Below are 27,009 nucleotides of genomic sequence, written 5' to 3' on the forward strand. Positions count from 1 at the left end.
ACCGGTACATATGGGGGGTGGGGTGGGGTGGGGGAGGGGTGAGTGTGTGTGTGTGTGTGTATACACAGCATGTGCATGATATCAGTGACACTCATAGAGGCACACACATACATATGCACAATTTACAGACTGGTGTTTGCATGTGCCGACAATTATATCCTCAGACATGCACATATGTACAAATGCATACAAAATAAATAAATATGTGAGTAGAATGCTCTTGGTTCACGGTTTCCTTCAAAGCAGTATTTGGAACAGTCTTTGATTTACCCTATTACAGCATCTGCCTGGAGCATTTCTGTGAAGCTGGAGGGGCTCGTCAGAGCATAAAAATGTCCATCCTCCAAACTCTTTGGTCTGGGGGACATAAACGCTGTGGTTTATCTGAATTAATTTGACCGGGCCGAGTCACTGGAGTATCCCATTTTGCGTTGGGTCAACCCAAACTCAGGTCCCAGTAGTAGTACTGCACTACCAGAGTGGAGTGGTTTGGGGTGGTGAGCAGCTCCAGGGTTCTGCTATCCGCTTTGCTCCACCACCCCACTGAGGGCTAGATAGCCCCCTCGCTGTGACCTGTGTGGTTCGTCTTGTTGTGGGCCACACAGTTCTGTGTCTGGTTGAACAGAGTGGTGGTTTCATCGGTCACTCCATCATGGAGGTCTGTCAAAGTAATTTCGATTTTGGTGTACTCGCTCTCTGATGACTGTGGCGTCTTGTCCATGCGTGACGCCATGATGGCGTTCTGATACTGTTGGCGCGTTACCTGTCAATAACACATTAAGAATAAAAGGGGGGTTACAAACAAAATGGGTTAAAACAAAATTAAAAAATTCAAATAAGTTTAGTGTGAATTTAGATTTTACATTCTACAATGTAGCCATTCTCCAATGCATTTTTCCCCTCTTTAGCAAAATCATAGAAATACTATCATGGATTTTTTCGTTTGCTATTGGGACAAATCGAAACGCAAAAATTATATTTGTTGTAGTTTCCATTCACTATAGAAGTTTACCATTCCATTCACTTTTGAGAACCTGGAAATATGAAATAGGTCCACTGGAAATTGGTTATGTTGTCTTTTATTTTGGAATTTCAAAATTATCTGTTCATCGTCCACTCTTCTCTTTTACCCTAAAAAAACATGCCCAGTGTAGTTTTTTTACTCCCTCATAACCACATAAAGTGTTTACTGTATATCAGACTGAAATTATAAAGGACCTTATTAAAAATAAACTACATCGTGCCTCTGTAAAGCCACTTTATACCATGTTTCTGATCCAACTAAGCACTTAAATATCGTCTTAAAAAGATATTATTTGGAGATATAGAGTGATATTTATCTCATTTTAAATTGTCCCTATTATAGGTAATGAAAGGTTCATATTTTGGTTTTGGGAGTCCCCAACACCAGGTTGACATGCATGTAAGGTCAAAAAAACTTTCATTGTCTTATAATATGCATTTATTTTTACCTTACTTGCTCAATGACTCCCAAACGATTCGCTCAAAGATTCATTTTCCCAAACCCTCCTTTGCGTGATGCTAATCTGCGGTGATTGGTCCCATTTCCATTTCATCATGCCTGTAACGGCCGATAAAGCAGCATTTGTGAGCGCAGTGCTGCTTTGTGTACAGCGTTACCGGGGAAACAGCTATTCTTACCGCTCTAAAAGCTGCACCTAGTGGCAAAGAATGAATTTGCATTTTCATTCAGACCAACGTGAAAAGACCAACAAGTGGGCGGGCAATATGCTAATGTTTCATGTTGATGTCAACATGAAACGGCTTGGGAGTCATTTTAAAAACGACTAATTTCAATGACTCAGAGTCGACTCTTTCTTTTGAGAGACAATAACTTTATACACAGTGCACTTTCAGATTTAAAACTTTGAAGGATGTTTTCATTCACTTAGAGCCGTGTTACACACTGCATGAAAGGTAATCCATAATAAACAAAATCCATAATAGGGGCACTTTAAGCAAGTAGTATGGATTAAAACAGCATGTACTAATGAGAATGTGTCACACTCGTCTACTAGTGATCCTATCAACCAAAGTGCATCTTAATACCAGGTGTAAACAGGGCCTGCAGTATGTTTCCATGAATAACTTTTAACATCCATGGAACCTTTCCATAGCACAAAAGGTTCTATAGAGGGGAAGTATTCTTCAGATTATTAAAGTGTTCTACACACTAAGAAAAAAATATATTTTTTTCACTGAAAGGTTCTTTGGGAAGCATAGAAATGTTCTTTTATGGAATCGCTGTGAAAACCCTCTTTTGGAACGTTCATTCCATTGCCACACCAAGAACCGATGTCTCCATCTGCCACAGACCCATACCCAGTGACCAAGTCCATATCTATCCCAGTGCTAACACTCAAATCCACATTTGTCTTTGAGCCAAAGCCATTGATTTGTAACTGAGCCACAGTCCATGTTCACCACTCAGCCATAGCCACAGTCTGCCACTGGACTACAGCCATTGGGTCACAGTATAGACCTGGAGTCCTCAACCCTGGACCTCAAGATCCAGTTTCCTGCAGAATTTAGATCCAAACTGGATTGAACGCACCTATCTGCAACTTGATCAGCTTGTTCAGGTGCGTATGATTAGGGTTGGAAACCCTGCAAACTCCACAGGAAAGTGGATCTTGAGGTCCAGAGTTGATGACCCCTGGTTTAAAGTCTAAACTCCAAGCCACACAATGGGTGCCGCAATGGTTTCAAAAATGTGCAATTAATGGCTTGTGAAGAACTACATGATTTTGTTTTGGGTAAATTAATTGTAATAACAAGAAAATGTGCAGAAACTGAAAGTTAGCTGGCGTGTTTATGCAGTTCTGTTTACCTTAATATACTGTACGTCTGACAAAGCTCTGACAGAATAGTCTGGCACATATATCTGCAGGAAGGCATTGAGCTGGTGGTTACTGCTGCCCAGAGACGGTGTGATGGCTTCAATCCGCTCGCTACGATTTAACGAGTCAGAATGGTTTAGTCCAAATGACCGAGGGGGGGATTTGTTTTCTAGACAGGAAAAAGAAAAGCATAATTTTATTAACCATGAAAAAACAAACATACAATCAGGGGTGCAGAAATGATCTCGAAAGGCAATGTAAAACTTACCCTGCTTGCTCATGAATATTAATTATCTGACTTGTTGTTTGACTAGCCTGATGTAGCAGCAATGTTTCAACCAGTGGCGGGACTATCTGTTTGTATGAGCTACAGCGGTGTGTTTTGAACCTGTTTAAAAAGCACACTATTTCTTTCAAAAGTTTGTGTTAAATGTGTTATGGCTTCCACAAAAATATGAAGCTGCACAACTGTTTTCCACATTGATAATAAAATGTTTCTTGAGCTACAAATCAGCATATTAAAATATATTCACATAGAAAACAGATAGAATAATATTTCACAATAGTACTGTATTTTTGATCAGATAAATGCATTTGGTGAGCATAATGGACTTCTTTCAAAAATATTCAAAAATCGCACCACTATGACCCAAAACATTTGAACAGTAGTGTATGTTTGTAGATATTCATGGCTTTTTTTAGTACACTAAATCCTTCAGTGACTAGACCCTCAAAACTTTATAGAGACACTAAGTAGTACATGGTATATTATTATTTGATAATAGCTTCTAACAGCTTTTTAGAACTCAATAATAGCGCCACTAGTTATGAAGGGGGTGTTTCATGTATGTAAAGTGTTGCCGCTGGCAAGAGTATGATAAAAAGCCTAAGAGCTTTCAAAGTGAAGACTGGCTTTGTTTTTAATTAAACACAGCTTATGTTTTCCACTTCATAAAGAGGGGGCAAATTTACAAGTGCACACACACAAACATTCTCTTAACTTGCATACACTAACACTTGCTAAAAGACTTTTAATTTTGCACTTTCACACTTCAGTACATACATTTGTTTTCTTTCTTTCTTGCTCTTACACAAACACGCATACGCATGTATATACACACTCGTTTTCAAAAGCGGGGGTGTGTTAATGCCACAATTTGGTTGGAATGTATGTAATCCGTGTTTGGATGTGTGAGCGGCGTGAAGGAGCCACCGCGTCTTTAGTTCAAGGCTCCAATGCTTGCCTGAAGGGGCCCAACTATGAACCCTACATGCTGGTAATCAGCATGAGGTATGTGAGAACAGGGAACAGTATGCGTGTGCATGTGTGGGTGACAGAGGTGTGTGTGTGTGTGTGTGTGTGTGTGTGTGTGTGGCCTCGCTGTCGCCCTTTACTCCAGGAGGCCTGTGAAGTAAGAATGTGTGGGAGGGATTCTGTGGGTTTACTGTAACATACGGCATGGTTTACAATGAGTCACAGACAGATGTCTGACCTTCACACTGTTTGATTAGACACAAATGATTCAGTCATTGCTTTAACTGGACAATAAGCATCGAAACTGAATATAGGATACACATGTTGAGCCGCACAAGGATGATATGACTTGTCAAGCATGTTGGTTTAACTATACCTGGAGATCCAACAACAGACTCAGCCCTACTGACCACAAAGGGACGAGACAGGGAGAGAGGAACTGCAGAGAAGAATAAAGAGGAAGAGGAAAGCATCAAAAAGGTGGAAAACAAAACAAGGTGTCTAAAAGGTAGAACTGAAGGGAAAAGGACTGAAAGATCAAGGATCAGAGAAAATCACTAAATACCACTTATTTTAATCGGAAAAAAATAAGGCACTCTTAGTATTACTGTAGGTCCATGTTGTCACCACCAGAGGTCACCTATGTTCTGTGCTATTCCCCTAAACTAGCACATGGTTACACTTTGGTATAAGATTCAACTCCTGCAAATTTCTGACTGATCTAAAACTGTTCATAATAATTTGAAAACACTCCACCATCATTTCAAAATAGCCAGTGGATGCTTCTCCTCAAAGACTTTAATGTATTTTATGTTCTGTTGGATAAATGAAATATTTATATTGTAACTTTTATAATATAGCTAGTATATTATAAAACATAAAATGCACAAGATGGGCAACATTTCATATAGAAATACTGCACGTTGCTTGACAATATAGAGTATGTCTAATAAACTATAATAGTTAGCAAAATAATAGTTTATTATGATTAATAGCAACAACAATTCCATTCATCCATGTTGTCACACCACATAAAAAAAATAAATAAAAAAAAAGCATAAACATCTCACTCTGTATTGCTGGTGATAGGTGCAAAAATATGTGTACTGTGAAATAAATATAGCATAGCAGAACCTTGGTCACAGGTTTCTTATGTCACGGATGTACTATTTACCATCATATTGCTCGCCCCTACAGATTACAGTATCAGTACTTTTAAAAAGCTACAAGACCAATGACAGTCCTAAATTCTCTTGCCATGTAACTTCTGGAATGAAACCTTCTGAAATATGCTGTTATTTATTTTTGAATGCCTGAATCACAATCTTCATACAATAATGCCTGAGTGGGAATAGCGCATAGCAGATTGAAAATCGTATGTCAAAGATGCCAGAATGAGGCTCCGCTTCCTGTAGATCTTCAAAGTATGTTGCAAGGTATGTGGGTGTATCATGTGGTATCAAGATAATTTTGCATTGCAGTATTATTTCTTAAAGAAACAGTTAGCCCAAAAATGAAAAATTGCTGAAAATGGATCCATCCAAAATGTACGTAGTTAAGCTTGTTGCTCACCAATGGATCCTCTGAAGTGAATGGGTGCCGTCAGAATGAGAATCCAAACAAGTGATGAAAACTCCAGTCCAGATGCTAAAAGCTGTGTGTTTGTAAGAAACAAATTAATCATTAAGGTGTTTTAACTTCAAACCATTGCTTCTGGACAAAATACGAGCTTCCTCCAATGAAAAAGTCCAAAATTTCGTTGTACTCTCACATCAAAATTAGTTTAGAACTGTTTTGGACTTGTAAACAATGCTTGATCTGTGCATATTTACCTCCTGATTCAAACAAGACTTTAGAGGACTTCAGCCGGAAGCAAGGAATTGAAGTTTAAAATGTCTTAATTATGGTTTTGTTTCAAACACACAGCTTTTCATGTGCATTTCTTGTGCATTATTGTGATGTTTTTATCAGCTGTTTGGACTCACATTCTGACGGCACCCATTCACTGCAGAGGATCCATTAGCGAGCATGTGATGTAATGCTAAATTTCTCCTAATTTTGTTCCATGAAGAAACAAACTCATCTAAATCTTGGATGGCCTGAGGATGAGTACATTTTCTTTTTTCGGAGAACCATTTCTTTAAAACAAAAAAAGACATTTGGCAGTTGTGCTTACCTGGAGATGCGGTGAGAGCCATCATCCCAAACGAGGAGAAAGCTCCAGCTTCAAACTTCATTCCCTCCTTCCCTGCCTCCACCTCCACCTTCCCCTTAGAGAACAGATTACATTGAAAACCAGATGTTCAATATAGCTAGGAACTGTTTTAAGCATATTTTAACTGTTTTTATCTATATTCCAAATAGATACTGATGCATATTTTTAGTTTCAGTTTTTCCCTTTAGAAGGAAGGTTGTCTTTGGCAACAATATTCTTCTTTCGCATAGGGACATTAGTTGAAACGTTTCATACAGGGCATGTTAAATACTTGCGAAAATCCCTGCTTGATCTAGGCTAATAAACTCAATCCCTTCTCTCTTTGCCTTCTACGGCCCTGGAACAAACAACCAAGCTGACCTGCAGAATGAGGATGAAATAGTCCACAGGCTTGTTGCGGTGGAAGAGGAAATGTTCAATGGCCTTCTTATTCTTCTCATTATATTTGAGCTCCTGGATGACGTTGGGGTGCTTGAGGAGACGTAGAAGGATCTTCTCGGACATCTGGCTTGGACTAAATGCTTCTACTTCTGTAAAGCAAAAGGAGACACGATCATCATCTTCCTGTTCCTGTGGGTTGATTGCACTTGAAAATGTTAAGTCAGGGCCATTTTAAACCATGGGTACAGGTAATATCATATTTCCTGGTTTCAAAACATCACACGGTATATTAGTAAACCTTGGGATAATGACATTCTAGCATTTTTTTGGACAAATAATACATTTCAATAACCACCTATCCATCTGTGAAAATATTGCCTTGTGAATCTTCTCTGACCGTTTTAAGTCTTCTAAAACATACAAAGCAAACTATTTTTTTTAATTCTGTTTAAAGTTTCTGTGAATATTTAATGATGTGTTTTGTCCATTATGATGGTTGTCTCTTGCTAAATAACTCATTGTAACATTGTTCTGTTTACAAGTATCTGTGTAATCTGGCAGCTGGTCCCTCCTTGACCAGGAAACGCTAATAGTATTGTATTTGTTAATCGATGATTAGCGTAAGCCACAACAGGAAAGTTCTCACCAAATCCTGGTATTAGGTTTAAAGGGGAACTCCGGTCAGAATATGTTTGGCATGCACTTTTTGTCTCTATTGTACACAACCATACTTGGGACCTTCAGTGGCTTGATCAACAGTAAAGCAAAGGGAAATGACTCGTAGAAGGTTGTGACAAAGGCCTGAACAATTCGGCAAGAAGGCAAGAATCAGCAGTTATACAAAAATATAATGTACATTACCATTAATAAGTTTTCACCTATGCTCTTCAAGCCTGCATTTATTTAATCAAAAACACAGTAAAATCATTATGAATGTTGAAAACAGTTGTGCTGCTATTCATATTTCTGTGGAAATCATAGATAGACAGACAGACAGACAGATCTTGATGACTAAAAAACTGCATTTATTTGTAATAGAAAGCTGCTGTCACATTATAAATGTCTTTAATGTCACTTTTGATCAAATTAATGCATCTTTTGAACTGTAGCGTATGTTATTTATCTAACATGATATTTAATGCTTAATCAAATTGTTTCCACAGCCTGGCTTTAAAAAAAAAAAAAAATCTGTCAAAGCGGTACAGCAACATAACCTTTGACAACAGAAAACCATAACAACAATCCTACTGTGGCTTCTACACAAAACCTTTTTCCTTTCTTAGAGAAACACACATTATGAAACCGAAGAGTGAAAGAGAAAGCTCTCTTGCCAGTGTCAAAGATGTTTTTAATTCTTTCTCTTAGCTGTTTGCTCAAAGGCATTCTCTATACGCTAACCCAAACAAGCTGCCCCTCTCTAAATGCAAAACCTTAGAATGCAAAAAAACATCAACATCATAGCACAACTTTCCCCAAAACCCAGAGGCCAAGCTCCTCCTCTTTGTGAGCAGCCTAACCATACTACAGTCACAGGACACACTGGGGTAAATCAAGCAGCAATGCAGTACACTTGCCTGTTGCTAGGAAACGTAGAGTAGCCAGTAGAAGCTGAGGTGATATTTTAACTTTCATTTCATTGTCCATGTGCTTGAAAGCTGAGAAATCCTGCTTCCTCTCTCGATGGGTGATTTTCTTTTTTGTTTTGTTGTCGGCTGTTGGAAAAGTGGGATGACGGGAAAAAAGTTCAGTGCTGTGTAAAACGCCTTTCCTTGTATGTTTGCGAATGTATATTTACAATGATACCTGAAAAAGTTTCTGTAATGTTAAGTTAAATTTAAAAGTGAAAGCCAAAATAAATTTCACTACTTAAAACCATGCCATAGCAAGAGACTGGGGAAATTGTGAGGTAGATTAACATTAACGAGTTATTGTATAACTCATTCATACGACATTAGACACTTCATTTTACAATGTACTATTTAAACTGCTTTGTAAAGAAAACACAAGACTTTCATGGCACATACTATATAAGTCTGTCTCATCCAGGATTTCAGACTTGATGATTTCTTCAATGACGTCCTCTAGGGTGACAATACCAAGCACTTCATAGAACGGGTCGCCTTCTCCTTCATTGTTAACCCGCTGGACTATTGCCAGGTGAGATTTACCTAGGAAGTAATAGAGTTGTTTAGATGTCGGTTTAGACACAAATCATTCTTGGTTTAAAGATTTAAACTGTTTACATATAAAAACTATTTACACTTACGCCATGTGTTTTCTAATACATTATGGATTGCAAATGTAAAGGAAATGTAATACATGACATATATTGCCCTATATTAATAGTGATATTGCCTTATATTTACTAAGGCAATATATAATTTTCTTTTATAATATAAAATATTTTAATTCTCTGTGTAGGTGGAGATTTAAGTTTATAAAATATTCAAAATCTCCCTATTAAAATATGTATATGTGCATATGTTAATATTTCTATGATAATTTTTATGATATTGTATGTGGCAACCATATATGTGACCCTGGACCACAAAACCAGTCTTAAGTGTCAATTTTTCTAAATTGAGATTTATACATCATCTGAAAGCTGAATAAATAATCTTTCCATTGATGTATGGTTTGTTAGAATCGGACAATATTTGGCCGAGATACAACTATTTGAAAATCTGGAATCTGAGGGTGCAAAAAAATCTAAATATTGAGAAAATTGCCTTTAAAGTTGTTCAAATGAAGTTCTTAGCAATGCATATAACAAATCAAAAATGAAGTTTTGCCATACCCTAGCCCAGTGTGCCGTGAAAAATTACACATGTGACCCTGGACCACAAAACCAGTCTTAAATCACTGGGGTATACAGTGGTGTGAGAAAGTGTTGGCCCCCTTCCTGTTTTTTTATATGTTTGTCACACTTTAATGTTTCAGATCAAACAAATTTAAATATTAATCAAAGATAACACAAGTAAACACAACATGCAGTTTTTGAATGAAGTTTTTTATTATGAAGAGAGAACAAAATCCAAACCCACATGGCCCTGTGTGAAAAAGTGCTTGCCCCCAAAACCTAATAACTGGTTGGGCCGCCTTAGCAGCAACAACTGCAATCAAGCGTTTGCGATAACTTGCAATGAGTCTGTTACAGCGCTGTGGAGGAATTTTGGCCCACTCATCTTGGCAGAATTGTTGTAATTCAGCCACATTGGAGGGTTTTCGAGCATGAACCGCCTTTTTAAGGTCATGCCACAGCATCTCAATAGGATTCAGGTCAGGACTTTGACTAGGCCACTCCAAAGTCTTCATTTTGTTTTTCTTCAGCCATTCAGAGGTGGATTTGCTGGTGTGTTTTGGATCATTGTCCTGCTGCAGAACCCAAGTTCGCTTCAGCTTGAGGTCACGAACAGATGGCCGGACATTGTCCTTCAGGATTTTTTGGTAGACAGCTGAATTCATGGTTCCATTTATCACAGCAAGTCTTCCAGGTCCTGAAGCAGCAAAACAGCCCCAGACCATCACACTACCACCACCATATTTTACTGCTGATATGATGTTCTTTTTCTGAAATGCTGATTTACTTTTACGCCAGATGTAATGGGACACACACCTTCCAAAAAGTTCAACTTTTGTCTCGTCAGTCCACAGAGTATTTTCCCAAAAGTCTTGGATGTGAAGGGAAAACATCAAGATAAAACTGAGACGAGCCTTTATGTTCTTTTTGCTCAGCAGCGGTTTTCGTCTTGGAACTCTGCCATGCAGGCCATTTTTGCCCAGTCTCTTTCTTATGGTGGAGTCATGAACACTGACCTTAACTGAGGCAAGTGAGGCCTGCAGTTCTTTAGATGTTGTTGTGGGGTCTTTTGTGACCTCTTGGATGAGTCGTCGCTGCGCTCTTGGGGTAATTTTGGTCGGCCGGCCACTCCTGGGAAGGTTCACCACTGTTCCATGTTTTCTCCATTTGTGGATAATGGTTCTCACTATGGTTCGCTGGAGTCCCAAAGCTTTAGAAATGGCTTTATAACCTTTTCCAGACTGATAGATCTCAATTACTTTCTTTCTCATTTGTTCCTGAATTTCTTTGGATCTCAACATGATGTGTAGGATGTTTTGAGGATCTTTTGGTCTACTTGACTTTGTCAGGCAGGTCCTATTTAAGTGATTTCTTGATTGCGAACAGGTGTGGCAGTAATCAGGTCTGGGTGTGGCTAGAGAAACTGAACTCAGGTGTGATAATCCACAGTTGTTTTAACAGGGGGGAGGGGGGCAAACACTTGTTCACACAGGGCCATGTGGGTTTGGATTTTGTTTTACCTTCATAAAAAAAACCCTTCATTTAAAAACTGCATGTTGTGTTTACTTGTGTTATCTTTGATTAATATTTAAATTTGTTTGATGATCTGAAACATTAAAGTGTGACAAACATGCAATAAAATAAAAAATAAGGAAGGGGGCCAACACTTTTTCACACCACTGTATTTGTAGCAATAGCCAAAAATACATTGTATGGGTCAAAATTGTCCATTTTTCTTTTATGTCAAAAATCATTAGGCCATTAAGTAAAGAGCATGTTCCATGAAAATATTTTGAAGATTATGAAGATAAAACTTAATTCCTGATTAGTAATATGCATTGCTAAGGACTTCATTTGGACAACTTTAAAGGCAGTTTTCTCAATATTTAGATTTTTTTTCAAGTTTTCAAATAGTTGTATCTTGGCCAAATATTATTCGATCCTAACAAAGCTTATTTATTCAGCTTTCAGATGATGTATAAATCTCCATTTAGAAAAACTGACCATTATGACTGGTTTTGTGGTCCAGGGTCACATATGTCAACAATATATATTATTTATATATGCAACTACACATGTCTATCTTTTATATTTCCTTATATAACATTTAGGGTGGATATGCATGTACATTATATATATATATATATATATATATATATATATGTCCAAAATGTATTATACATTTTTACTTCATATGACAACATATTTCATTTACTGTATGGCAGTGGCAGCGTTTAACAAAACCATAGAACCAAAATCTCATTATATAGCCTAGGCTAAACAATGAAGCGCAATATACACAGGATATTTAAACGTACTAAAGTATATTGGCTATACGCCTCGATGGCAAATAGCCTACTTCTCCACTCTTCAAACAGATAAAAAACATTAGCCTTTACAGACATAGTGTTTGAGTAAAGAAAACGCTGTACTATTCAAACATCAGTTATTTATTTACCCTTGCATTGTGAAAAAGCGGAGATCAGGGGTCCGTTCTTTGTATGTCGCTAAATCAAGTTAGCTGGATTTGATTGTTGACGATTTGGCATGATCTTGGATTATTTGGTTCTTCGAAGCTCATCCTGGAGTTGCTGTCATAGCAATAGGTCCGTAAGATTAAACCTGCTCGGGTGCAGGCTTATTTCATGTAAACAGGATTAGATTGCATCTTTTTAAGCAGAATTGATACTTAAAATCTGTCCTAACCACTGCTACTTTATTACAAGAGTATCCTACTGATCCAGGGACAATAATTTAAAAGAATTTATTTATTTAATAATTTATTATATATTTAAATTTATATAAAAATGAATTTAAAAATGATATAATAATGTTGTGTAGTCTATAATACTATAAACACACCCAGTTTTACTCACTGAAAGATTTATCTATCATAAAATAATTACTTCATAATTGTATTAGAGACTTACACACATGCAATACAGATAGTCGTGCATTAATTTGAGTGGTGACAGTTGGGAGTGGCTTTATGGAGAGAAGGAGATGCAGATAACATGATCTTGACCCTTAAGAGACTTTAATTAATGCTGGCACGTAACAAATCTGTTTCAAAGATAACATTAAATGAATGGCTAATTTCTACATTGAAATAAAAATGTAAAGCCTGTACAAAAATTTGAAATCGTGAATATAAATAATTGGGAATCATGTAAAAAATATTTAAGTAAAATAAAAACAGTGCACATCTCATTTATCGATTATCACATTTATGTCCTTATAAAAGTCCAGAAATTTGTCAAGTTTTTCATCGGGTGTCTTTTTTAATTATATGATATTACGTTGCTGTCTTGCCGCCGGCCAGTCACTGCATTGCTGATCGTGGTTTCGAGTATCGATACATAACCCCTGTTAAACCAACCCATGAACGCGCAATTATCTCAGAAAACTCAATCCAGCCATACTAATCATCAACAACAGGTGCGTTTGAAGAACCGAATTAGCCAGATCCTGATTAGCGTGATGATATCATCTTGGATGTGTCATTTGATCTCGGATGTAATAAGCAACGTACGAAAAACGGGCCCCTGGCTCCTCCAGGCTGCGCATGAATCTGAAAGGAGGCGGGGTGAAGTTACGAGGTTTCGCTGACAATTTGAGGATCCAATGGCGTCACAAAGTTTTACTGAGAAGCTCATTTTAATGCTTATCATTGGTTAAATATTTGTAAAACAGATTAACTGATTTAAAATAATAATAACGAAATATAATAGAGATATGAAGTTTAGATAATTTTTCACGGCACACTGGGCTAGGATATGGCAACTGTCATACTCTGCCATACGGAAACACTGCCCCTGCTGTGTGGATATGTTACAGTTGTGTATGGGTAAAAAGGAATATTTACACATGTGAAATGTGTTTTCTAACTGTATTGGAATGTAATCAAGCTTAAAGGTATGGTTAAAGGTACTCAAAAATAAAAAGTCCTAATTTACTCTTACCCACTTCATGTCATTTCAAACCTGCATTACATTATTTTCTGTTCAGAACACAAAATAACACTGGACCCATTTCCTTTCAAAACACTGAGGTATTATATTGTGTTCCACAGAGGAAAGTCAATAAAACATGTTTGGAACAACATGAGGGGGAGTAAATAATGACACACTTCTCATTTTTGGCCACACACGCAGATCCTACAGTGTGTAATAGCTGTTGGCAGTCTGATAATGGTATTAGCATCAAAATCTTTGACAACAGCAACAATCCTACTGTGGATTCTACACCAAATCTTAACAAATCGTACACTTACTAGTTATTTCATTACACTCTGTACCTGTACAATCAACACTCTACAGTGTCTCTGGCATGAAGCCATGCTCTTATTACGAAGTTCAAAAGTCTGACCCTGTTTCCCAAAACACTGAAGTGTTTTGTCTTTGTAATTGAAGGTCTAGAGGTCTAGAGTAATTGGGTTCAGTCTTAAAACATTGTCAATTGTGTCTTTGAACAAAAGTAGTCCAGTCTTGGTGAGAAATCTCCACTGGAGTGGACAAACATATCATAAGCCTTGTGCTTTCTAAAAAGACTTTCGAAGAAGGATCGAACAAACAGCTCCTGTTTCTGATAATTGGGGTTTATTTCAACTAAATAAACACTGAAAGCCGGTAAAAGGACAAGGGTTAATCCATATCCCAAAGACAAAAGTGCAAACTCTTTTTGTGTATACCGTCAAGCAAAACACCAAACAAATTCTTCGCCTTTTCTCAGCTTGTGAACTTTTAGAAGGAATTTTCCAGAGAGCCAGGCTAATATTAGCCCTGAAATGAAGTTTCCATTCCACTAGGGCAATATTCTCACCAAAGCGACTGATGGGTGATCTGATCTGTCTCAGAGCTGGTCGTTTACATGCAGATGGCCATTTGCTGAAATACTAGGAAGCCTGGGACGCACTTGTGGCAAACCCCATGACAACACAAACAATGATTGGGTATAAATCTCTGCTTAAGGAGTGTGGCATTAACTTGAGTGTGTGTATCCTTATTTTGCCTCTACAATGACTTCAGTGAACATAAAGCATGTAGCATGTGAAAAGTGTACTTTATGTTTGCGATCTTATATTTTTTTTACATCACCAATGTTTGGAATTAATGAAACTATTAAAAATAAATGCAGTGTCTTATTATCCCATAAGGAAATTGAACATATGGCATATACACATAGAACAACATATATTTTCCACACAAGTACATTTTCTGGGTAGATGAAGATGTAAGTTTATAACATATATAAAATCCTTAGTAAATAAAATTTGTTTATGTACATATGTTTATAAAATCGATATGATGATATTTGTATGGTATTATATATATCAACTTTTATTTATATATCCAATATACATGACATATGTCCAAAAATGCAAAAAAAATAAAAATGCATATTTGTTTGGACTAGACATATGTTAATATATGAAACAGCTCCAATTTTAATTGGTTTCTTATGTTTTTTACTTCATATTACAATATATTTCATATATGTTAAATTTAACACACATATATTACATTTGCATATGGGTTAGACCAATAACTAGGGATGCACTGAAATACAAAAGAATTATGTTTTTTCGCGGTTTTTTTTTGTATTTTGGCATGTATTTTGCCAATTTTTTTCACCATTGCATAAATTAAATTTAGCTTTTTACTGTTTTGTCTTGCTTTTCAAAGAAAAAAAAAAACTATTACAAAACAATTTAAAAATATTTACTTAACACTGAAAATTTTTTTAACATTCTAGTAGTGGTCGACCGATATTGTTTTTTTGACAGCCGATGCCGATATCTTGGAAAGCAGGGTGGCCGATATAAAGCCGATATAAATGTATTCATTTTAATTAATATTTAAGAAATTTGAAATCATTTGAAAATTAATTTAAAAAAATAATTTGTAAACATTTATACTTTAGATGACAAAGTATTTTTCAGAAATAAATATTTCATAAAAATATAATTAAAAAGGAAGTAAACACTGTTTTAAAGCTAACACTCATTTTAAATACAACACAGGCAAGGTGGGGGGGGGGTGCAAAAGGGGGCCTTGCCCCCTCAGAAAAAATTTGTGCCCCCTCAGTGTTCTTAACGAACTTATTTATTTAAAGGGTTCATCGGATGCCCATTTTCCACAAGTTGATATGATTCATTAGGGTCTTAATGAAAAGTCTATAACATACTTTGGTTCAAATTTCTCAATGGTAGTGTTAAAAACACCTTTTTTACCCTGTCAAAATCAGCTCTGTTTTCAGCAAGCCGTTTTTTTGTCCATGTTGCTTTAAATGCTAATGACTCTGCTCACCCCGCTCCTCTCTTCCGTGGAGTGACGAGCTGTACTGTTTACTTTAGCCATGAAACTGGCTAACTAGTACTTTATTACAAAAGGCGATTTGCAAAGATTCATAAAAAACCTTTATACTCACTTCTGTAGATAATGCTGGATCACGAATGATTCGCACGAACATAGATGCATTTAGGTAGATCGGGGATCGGTGCATTCCCTTCAAAACGAATTTAACATTAATCCTCTGCGTCGTCAGCAGCTCAGATGTCGGGAGTAAATGATGACTGCTATATTCATTACTACATCCAACAACAAAACACCTCAATCGTTTAATCTGAGACATTCGTGTCTTCCCCTGGACTGGAGCCGACACAATGACGGACTGATGACAGCTCACTCAGGGTGGGTCTAAGGTAAGACGGCCCTGTCAATCAACTATCGTGGGAGTGGCCTGTACAGAACTATGTCATTCTGACAGGAATCTCAGAACAGCCTGATTTGAGAAAGGGGATTTTAAAATACGGATAAAATAAAAAAACACTGGGTGGATTTTTATCATTATAGGATGGTTGTGTACACACACTTCCAACACATTTATGTTCAAAGAACTTGTAAAGTAAATTTTGCATCCGATGACCCCTTTAAACCATTAATGGATAATTAATTGGAGGAGCATGTGCAGAGCGTGTAAAATTGTATTCGATTTGAGCAGATCAATCAGCGTCTGACTAACTGTTCGAAAGTGAAAGTAAAATAGCGTGCAAACGAAAGCCATTGCATGTTTACGCGAGTATGCAGCAACTGAGCATGATCAGAGATTGCACCCCCCCCCCAATACATTGTGATCCCTTTGTTTAACAGTTCTAACTGATTATTAGACAGACTTCTATCCATATTAGACAGAACTGTTAACGACAACAGTAAACAAGAGGGAGAAATAATATATGAAAATAAATGGAATTGATCGGCCACTATATTCTAGCAGACCTTATACCATCTAAACACAATTTAACTTAAAATTAATAAGTTAGTATAATATTTTATTGGGTAATTTTTGAGACTCCCTTCTAAATCTCAAAAGGAACCTGAGTTATACTAGTTCTTAAGGGTGATTATGTGACAATGAAGTTACTTTATAGCAAGGGTTACCAGTGTTACCACAGAAAACAACTCCACAAGACAGTGTTTTAATAACTTCAGTCAACCCTTTGTATGCAAGTGGAAATGAATCACCCTTGGAGAGAGGACGTAAGGGCAAGGGTCAAGGGGTAGTAGAAACCACAAGACTAAATAAATAAGTGCTCAAGCATTAAATCTCTGCACAAAAAGAGGGGTTTATTCAGGCCACAGTGGAAAAAAAAAAAACATGTTTACTTTATGTATTTTCCCTCATAGATTCCCTTGAGTACACCATATCTCACCCTTCAAGGAAACAAGGATATTAGCTTCTCCTCTGTTCTCTGCGGGGAATATTTATATCCCAAGGTAGAGAAAAAAGAAAAAATTACAATTTGGTTTCATTATCTGTGAAGTCAGAGCTTGAATAAAAGAAAATTTGAAGCTACTATTTTTAGAAACATGGTGCAGTTTAGAACTCTGAGGATTGATATGCTTTTCCAGAAAATCACTGCAGGAGTTTATAATGAATATTTGTTTAAATAATCGAAGACAGGAAAACATAGACACAGTCATTATACAATTCCATCGGATGCCAATTCCATAATTTCTGCTGCAGAAATTGCACACAGCAGATTTAATATTGCTTTGACGCTTATTGCATTGTACATTCGTGCGTAACATTAGCAAAATTTCCTGGGAAAAAAGATTGATTGTTAATAGTATAGCGATTTGTGAAACTTTGCTCACACAGAAGTCACTTTCAAATCTATTTTGCCCCCAAAAATTCACAGAAAAATAATAAGTATGATTGTACCTTAATTCTACAGTCACATATTCAAAACGGAGTTACAACAAACATGTGCAGTACAGAACCTAATATCTTGTTTCTTTGAAGGGTTAATACATGGCATATAGCATGAATTGAAGAATACAAAGACTTTATTTCAAATTTATATCTCAATTGCAAGTTCATATCCAACAAATGTAACTTCATTCCTCATAACTGTGACTTTATATCTTACAGTATGACTTATTTCAATCTTAATCTCAGAATTACCTGTTTTATTTCTTTACTCTGACGCAGAAACAGGCTTTTATAATATGTGTGCTTTGTAAACAGCAGTGGACAGTATTGAGGTATGTTTACCTCATTACTGTACTTAAGTACATTTTGAAGTATTGTATAATTCATCAGACTGTTTTTATTTTGGGAAACTTTTACTTCACTTCATTTCAAAGCATAATATTGTACAATTTACTCCACTACATTTCTTAAAATCGTATTGTTCTTTGTTTTTTGAACTGAAGAGTTTGCCACCCTGATTTGTGATGTCCAATTCGTGCACAACCTGATTCTTTCAAATGAACCTGACGAACTGGCTCACAAATAACACTGAGCAATTCTTTTGCAAATTGGACTGATCCGATATCAGCTGTTCTTGAGTCAACAACTCACTGATTCAATGATCTGCTTAAAATTAGACAACAACTGGGATATCATCAGAGCTTGAATGTGCATGTAACTGATACGGCAAAAGTAAGTTACTACCGCTAAATTTTAGTATTGAATACTGTAAATGAACACCATACTAGGTCATGACAGTCAGTTATTTGTAAATGTGAACAAAATCTAAAAAAGAGCAAGGAGTTTAAACCCATTGAAATGCATGAATGTGGGCATGTCTGCATCTGTGTCACAGTCTATATAGGCGATTTTTGGTCAAAAAAATGCATCTTCACTGCTGTAGCATTTTTAGGGTATCTGACTATTTATCCGTTGCATCCCACTGTGTAGCACTTACTGTAAAATCTCCAATTAGCACTCATCCTAACCGTACATTAAGCATCAGATAACCTAATTCACTAAAATGATTACTGAATCAATATAAATCAAGATAGGTAAATGCAACATAATGCTAAATTTATATTTTTACTTCATTCATGGTTACATTAGTTTACATTTATTATTATCTTCAGCACTATCGTCGTCAAGGTCATCTCCATCCTCATAAGACAATATTACACATATGTTGTATAAAATTTAATACAGATAATAGCTCAGCAGAAATGAGTGGATGTGAGATGGCCCGACAACCCTTCATGAGAACGTCTACTGCTCTTCTGAGACTCGCTGTGTGCTCTTTTCCACCATTTCCAGTTTAAGTCTTGGAATGCAGTTTGTCATATTTTTCCATAGCGTAATTCCCACCATAAATAGTCACGTAAGGCAACAGGGACACTGTCTCAGACAGACAGCGATCAGCCTTCTCAGAAAATATTTTAGTTCTGACAACTACTGGGACCATGGAAATGAGTGGTGGGACATCACAGAATAAGTGACATGTTTCATAAGAGGACTTTGTGTATTGCTATCCAAATGTTTGACCCTGAGTTGCATTTATAACTTTGTAGCCATAGCATATAAATAGCTCTAATCTATAGATTAGATTTAAATAAATGACAAAAAACATCTGGGTGACTTCAAATCATATATCTATAACTGTGTGTGTGTGTGTGTGTGTGACTGTGTGTGTGTGTGTGTGTGTGTGTGTGTGCGTGCGTGCGTGCGTGCGTGTGTGACTGTGTGTGACTGTGTGTGACTCTGTGTGTGACTCTGTGTGTGTGTGACTGTGAGTGACTGTGTGTGTGTGTGTGTGTGTGTGTGTGTGTGTGTGTGTGTGTGTGTGTGTGTGCGCATGTTTATGTGGTTTATGAGGACACAAATTTGTATAATGACATGGGTATGACAGAGGTATTACAATATGAAGGTGGTTTATGAGGACACTGCCTATGTCCCCGTAATTCAAAAGGCTTAAAAAACATACTAAATGGTGTTTTTTTGAAAATCTAAAAATGCACAAAGTCTCCTGTGAGGGATAAGTTTAGGTGTAGGGTTGGTGTAGGGCAATAGCACACACAGTTTGTTCAGTATAAAAACCATTACGCCTATGGAGAGTCCCCATAAACCACAAAAACTATGAAGGTAGATCAGTAGCAAAACTCGAGAGCTTGTTGATCTGAATGTGAGAACTTGTCATATTAACATTCGTATTTGTAAGTTGACATTTACACTCACAGCTCTGATCTGAAAAGCTGAATCTTTCGATTTGCACACACAGACAATAATCAAAACACCCGTGTTTTGAAGTCGAAGTTGCAGATTAATAGTTACACATGTGTAGAATGACATTCACATAAACAAAATGACACACACAAACGTGCGCTTTTGCGCTTTACTTCAGTTTCGCTGTAAAACCTCAAGTCAGCACTTACAATATCTCAGATCTGGCAGTACAACTTCAAATCTTAGCGCTTTGACTTTTGCTACTCCTTCTGCGGTATTCCTGTAGCAAAACTCACTTGTGCACTTGTAAATGCAGACGTGAGAGCTCAGAGCCGGGGGCGGGGCTGGGCTGCGAATGAAGACATTTTATTGGTCGATGCCTGACCAATGAACAACGCCAGCCATCGCGACTTGCCCTGCAGAAAGAAAACTGTTTTTTTATGTATCAGTTATTTGTAAAACACTGGAAACTATTTTCATTGAATATCCTTAGCTTTTACAGGATTTTAACACACAGCATTCATCTTGTCATACAAGTATTATCTGGTAGACAAATAATGCCTTCATATGTATATTCTACTGCACATTGCAGAGTAATATCACTGTACCAGAGTTGCGACATAACTCTGTTATTTTGTTTTTTATTAAATAATTTAAACTTCTTTATTGGGTTAAATTCCTTATTTGCTTGTCAGTAATGAACCTTTTTAAATGCAACATAAAAAAAATCTAACTTATAAAAATCGAGTGTTTGATAACGTCTAAATGTACATTAAAAAGCAAAACCTAAAAAAATAAGCAGTTATGAACGGCAATACTGTTTTGAGCAACTAGAGTTGAGCTAAATAGTCCACATGTATTTATTAAACAGCCATAAGGGCATCTAGTGGTTAAGCCATGGCATTACATATGAATATTATCTTTCTGGCCACCAAATGCCTCTAATTTGCCTCTTTGCACTGGAAAACATTTTCTCTATTTTAATCCTAAATACTACACTAATCGTAATATAAATAAGCATATTAGAAAATGTTATAGGCCTTTTTTAAACGGTCATTCATGGATCATAATTATTTAGTAAATTGATCGCCTATTATTTAGTAAAATCTCCTCAAATTAACTAAACAGAACTGAGCTAAAATGTAGTACAGTTATTTTATCGGTTAAAAGTTACACTTAAGGTGTTTGGTCACATTTGACTGCCAAGGAGCATGAGAACAATGCTGTCTCATTCCCCAGAATAAAATGATATTGTAAAGTGTGGTCAGCGTAGTTATCAATGCACAATCAATTGTTTCTCAACGGCTCTGGTAAAGCGATACTACTCTGCAATGTGCAGTAGAATATACATATGAAAGATGTTGCATTATTTGTCTACCAGATAATACCTGTATGACAAGATGAATGCTGTGTCTTAAAATCATATAAAAGCCAAGGATATTCAATGAAAATAGTTTCCAGTGTTTTACAAATAACTGATACATAAAAAAACATGTTTCTTTCTGCAGGGCAAGTCGCGATGGCTGGCGTTGTTCACTGGTCAGGCATCGACCAATAAAATGTCTTCATTCGCAGCCCAGCCCCGCCCCCGGCTCTGAGCTCTCACGTCTGCATTTACAAGTGCACAAGTGAGTTTTGCTACAGGAATACCGCAGAAGGAGTAGCAAAAGTCAAAGCACTAAGATTTGAAGTTGTACTGCCAGATCTGAGATATTGTAAGTGCTGACTTGAGGTTTTACAGCGAAACTGAAGTAAAGCGCAAAAGCGCACGTTTGTGTGTGTCATTTTGTTTATGTGAATGTCATTCTACACATGTGTAACTATTAATCTGCAACTTCGACTTCAAAACACGGGTGTTTTGATTATTGTCTGTGTGTGCAAATCGAAAGATTCAGCTTTTCAGATCAGAGCTGTGAGTGTAAATTTCAACTTACAAATACGAATGTTAATATGACAAGTTCTCACATTCAGATCAACAAGCTCTCGAGTTTTGCTACTGATCTACCTTCATAAAAAACCAACATGTCTGTGTGTGTGTGACTGTATGTAACTGTCTGTGTGTGTGTGTGTGTGTGTGTGTGTGTGTGTGTGTGTGTGGTTTTGGATAGTATAAATTGAAAAAGTTAGAGCTTGGCATAATCTTTTATTATTTTGTAGAAAAATTGTAAACATTTAAATCAGAAACACAAGAATTAGCAAAACTGCTTCATGCCCATTGATATTTGCTTTTGTCTGCTAAATCAAAGTCATGTGCTGCTACAAATATGCTGAAAAATAGAACTATGATATCATCGAGTGTGTGTCAAGGTCAGTATGATATCACTGACTGTCAGTCAAGGTCAGTAAATAATATTAGATAAATAATAATGTTAAAATATCAGGCAATTTGACCATTTTATGACAAGGCAAGGTTAGTTCAGATTGCAAAATAACATGGTGCAACTCATGATATTTATGAATTAATAATCATGGTCTCGTTAAAAATACTTTAAACTTACAATAATAAAATATATAATATAGATGTATACACACATATATTTAATGTAATTGAGTCATTAAAATTTAACTTTTTGAAAATAGTATAGAAGTTTTTCAAAATATGAAACTAAAATCAGTGTAAAAAAAAAACTTTTACAAACTTGGCAGATGTGTTTTAAGATGTTTTCTAAGATTTTAGTTTTTAAGATTTTCTAAAGATTATTTCTTTATCATCAACACTTTTCTTGCCCACAAGATACACTATAACTCGCACACTGATTAGATGTATTTACAATGAGGGATCACAGGCCACAATAAATGCTGATTCATTAGAAAACTTCAACATACAGTGGGCAAAACAATTATTTGATCCCCTGCTGATTTTGTACGTTTGCCCACTGACAAAGAAATTATCAGTCTATATTTTTAATGGTAGGTTTATTTTAACAGTGAGAGACAGTATAACAACAAAAAAATCCAGAATTTTTAAAAAGTTATACATTGATTTGCATTTTAATGAGTCAAATAAGTGTTTGACCCCTTTGCATAACATGGCTTCATACTTGGTGGCAAAACCCTTGTTGGCAATCACAGAGGTCAGATGTTTCTTGTAGTTGACTACCAGGTTTGCACACATCTCAGGAGGGATTTTGTCCCACTCCTCTTTGCAGATAGTCTCCAAGTCATTAACCTTCAGCTCCCTCCACAGATTGTCTATGAGATTAAGGTCTGGAGACTGGCTAGACCACTCCAAGACCTTAATGTGCTTCTTCTTGACCCACTCCTTTGTTGCCTTGGCTGTGTGTTTTGGGTCATTGTCGTGCTGCAATACCTATCCACGACCCATTTTCAATGCCCTGGCTGGATTCAATGCCCTGGCCCTGACGGTACATGGCCCCGTCCATCGTCCCTTTGATGCGGTGCAGTTGTCCTGTCCCCTTAGCAGAACCCCCCCCCCCCCCCCCCCCCCCCCCCCCCAAAAGCATAATGTTTCCACCTCCATGTTTGATGGTGGGGATGGTGTTCTTGGGGTCATAGGCAGCATTCCTCCTCCTCCAAACACGGCGTGTTGAGTTGATGCCAAAGAGCTTGATTTTGGTCTCATCTGACCACAACACTTTCACCCAGTTCTCCTCTGAATTATTGGCAAACTTCAGACAGGCCTGTACATGTGATTTATTGAGCAGGGGGACCTTGCGGGCGCTGCAGGATTTCAGTCCTTCACGGCGTAGTGTGTTACCAATAGTTTTTTTGGTGACTATGGTCCCAGCTACCTTGAGATCATTGACAAGTTCCTCCCGTGTAGTTGAGGACTGATTCCTCTCCGTTCTCATGATCATTGAAACTCCACGAGGTGAGATCTTGCATGGAGCCCCAGACCGAGGGAGATTGACAGTTAATTTGTGTTTCTTCCATTTGCGAATAATCACACCAACTGTTGTCACCTTCTCACCAAGCTGCTTGGCGATAGTCTTGTAGCCCATTCCAGCCTTGTGTAGGTTTACAATCTTGTCTCTGACATCCTTGGACAGCTCTTTGGTCTTGGCCATGGTGGAGAGTTTGGAATCTGGTTGACTGATTGCTTCTGTGGACAGGTGTCTTTAAACAGGTAACAAACTGAGATTAGGAGCACTCCCTTTAAGAGAGTGCTCCTAATCTCAGCTCCTTACCTGCATAAAAGACACCTGGGAGCCAGAAATCTTGCTGATTGATAGGGGATCAAATACATATTTCACTCATTAAAATGCAAATCAATTTATAATTTTTTTTTTAAATGCATTTTTCTGTATTGTTGTGTTGTTATTCTGTCTCTCACTGTTCAATTAAACCTACCATTAAAAATATAGACTGATCATTTATTTGTCAATGGGCAAACGTACAGAATCAGCAGGGGATCAAATAATTTTTTCCCCACTGTAGTTGTAGTAGAGAAATCTTTTGTTAACAACTGTTTATTGAGTTTTATTTTGTGGTACAGTAGTACAAAACAAAAATCATCTGTACAAATTTGTACAGATTTAATTTGAACTTTTATTTACAACTGATCAACGCACATACAGATGTGATACAGTAAGCTCAAACGTGCGTGTGTGACACGCTAGAACCAGTGAAGATTTGGTCATGTAATATATGCACTTGCATTTCAAACAATCGATTATTAATTGGATTTGAATTGAGCAAGAATATCGCTATATTAATTTTAGTATCAATAATATGAAGGGAATGTCTCTGACGCGTTGTCGACCGCTAATATTCATATTGCTTCATGAAGCAGCCGAGAGAGTGAGATTTATTTAATGCTTTTTCTTTGGCTCAGTCTGAAATTTGAAAACAATTTGAGAGAGAGAGAGAAATAATAACGTGATTTTGAATATGACTTAGACTGTAAGAATAACACTTTACAATAAAGCAATATTTGTTGCATTAATTGCGCAACTTCAGTTGTATTTTTTTTCTTCAAACTCAGTCAAAATGTAACCTATGTTCCCGGTAGGTTTTTTATTACATTGAGACATTTTGTTTGCCCTGAAAAGACAAGAAGATTTGAAAATATTTTCATCTTATTACTTCAGTTAGCCTTTTTTTTCTCCACCATCAAAATGTTGATTGTTCCCTGTAGGTTTTTTGTTAGTTTGATACAAAGGTATTAAGATATTAATCTGTTTTTATTCTTATTATTCTTATTATTAATAACATTGTTTTAAATTCACTTATCTTTTGAGGCTGGTTATCTGTCACCTATGGTATCGATTTAGTATAGATACCGAGGTATTACATTCTGGTATCATACCGAAGCCAAAATTATGGTATCGAGCCATCCCTAATCCATGTATACGAGAAGTAGAGTTCCACTGAGATAATGTCCAACAAATACACAGTCCAGGTTCGTCCGTCCATTGTGTGAGGAGGATTCCCACGGTTGACAAGCTATTTTTTTTTGCTGCTGTGAGAGCAGCTAACAGTAAAGATCTTTGTTGGATGGACAAGGTGAAGTCCCAAAAGTCATTCATGAAAAAATGTTGCGGAGTCAAACATATCTCAGTGCCCAACAAATATGATAGGTCCAGTGAGTCCAAAAAGGTGAGAGAGAGGGGCATTCCCAAAAAAATGAAAAAACTCCTTGGGAACAGAGATTACACTTAGGAGAAGATGACAGATTCATATAAAAACGTTTCATTGGAGTCAAGTAAACACTATGCAGCAATTTCCAATGAATCATTTGGTGATTAGGGTTTTTAGAAGACAATTTAAACATACCCCATACCTGATCGGAAAATAAAACATGCACATCCTCAGTAAGCTCTTTAGCCCAAACAGTAGTAATAGATAAAGGTTTGTATGAATGTTCAAGAAGAAAGAGATAGATGACTGAAGCAGAGGAGGGAGATTCCTCAGAAGGAAGGATTAGTTTGTGCAAAGGGTGAACAGGCAGTTGAGAGTTCCAAGGCACCCCATATGCCCGTTGGGCCGATCTAATGTGCAAATACATAAAGAAGTGGGTGCCTGGCAGATTATATTGAGTTTTAAGATTCTGGAAGGATTTTAAACCACTATCATCGTAGATACAGTGCCCTCCATAAATATTGGAACAGTAAAGACAAAATTGCTATGTTGGCTGTGGAGTCAAGACATTTGAAAATATGATTAAAAGATGAATATGAGACAAAACTACAGAATGTCGCATTTTATTATTAGCCATTTCAACACAAAGACCAGCACTTATAGAGTTCATCCCACTCATTGATGTGAGCATAAGTATTGGGACAATTGAACATAAGGCAGATATAAAAGATTAAAAGCTATTATTTAGTTGCAGATCCCTTGCACACAATCACAGCAGTGAGTCTGTGACCCATAGACATCACCAGACTCTTGGTTTCATCCTTTGAAATACTTTTCCCAGCCTTTAATGCAGCCAATTCCAATTGTTGCTTGTTTTGGAGAGTTTCTGCCTTTACTCTCCTCTCCAGCTGGTGAAATTCATGTTCAATCGGATTTAAATCTGGAGATGGACTTGGGCAATCTAAGACTTTCCATTTCTTTGCCCTTATAAATTCCTTGACTGAACTGGCAGGGTGTTTTGGGTCATTGCCCTGATGCGATATGAAGCACTTCCCAATGAATCTGGTGGCATTTTCTTGAATATTGGTAGGCAAGATGGTTTTGTACCCTTCCAAATTCATTCTGCTACTGTCATCGTACATTAAAGTCATCAGTAAAGTTGAGAGGGCCTGTTCCAGAGACAGCCATGCATGCCCATGCATGCCCATGCCATGACACCACCTCCACCATGCTTTACAGATGAGGCTGTATGCTTGGGATCATTGCAGTTCCCTTTTTTTTCACACATTTTTCCTTCCCATCACTTAGATAAAGGTTCATCTTTGTCTCATCGGTCCATAAACACAGTTCCAAAACTCTTCTGGCTCACCTTTGTGCTTTATTGCAAACTCTAGTCTTGCCTTTCTATTTTTGGTGCTGGTCAGAGATTTGCATCTTGCTGTGTAGCATCTGTAATTCTGTGTCAAAGTCTCCTGAGGACAGT

The 27,009-nt window shown here is 37.0% G+C and overlaps 1 protein-coding gene across 1 annotated transcript in view; it reads right to left on the reverse strand.

Moving 5' to 3' along the window:
* Positions 1 to 550: 550 nt before the first annotated feature.
* Positions 551 to 27,009, reverse strand: part of LOC306873519 (metal transporter CNNM2-like) — a gene marked incomplete at its 3' end in the record, with an annotated part of 46,787 nt that continues 20,328 nt past the window's right edge. The window contains 7 exon segments of the mRNA XM_079422862.1: positions 551 to 763; positions 2,852 to 3,030; positions 4,493 to 4,555; positions 6,293 to 6,386; positions 6,692 to 6,859; positions 8,282 to 8,424; positions 8,737 to 8,880. Of these exon segments, the coding sequence (XP_079278988.1) occupies positions 551 to 763; positions 2,852 to 3,030; positions 4,493 to 4,555; positions 6,293 to 6,386; positions 6,692 to 6,859; positions 8,282 to 8,424; positions 8,737 to 8,880 (1,004 nt within the window).

This window comes from Barbus barbus (genome assembly GCF_936440315.1).
Source record: "Barbus barbus genome assembly, chromosome: 8".
Taxonomy (NCBI): Eukaryota; Metazoa; Chordata; class Actinopteri; order Cypriniformes; family Cyprinidae; genus Barbus; species Barbus barbus.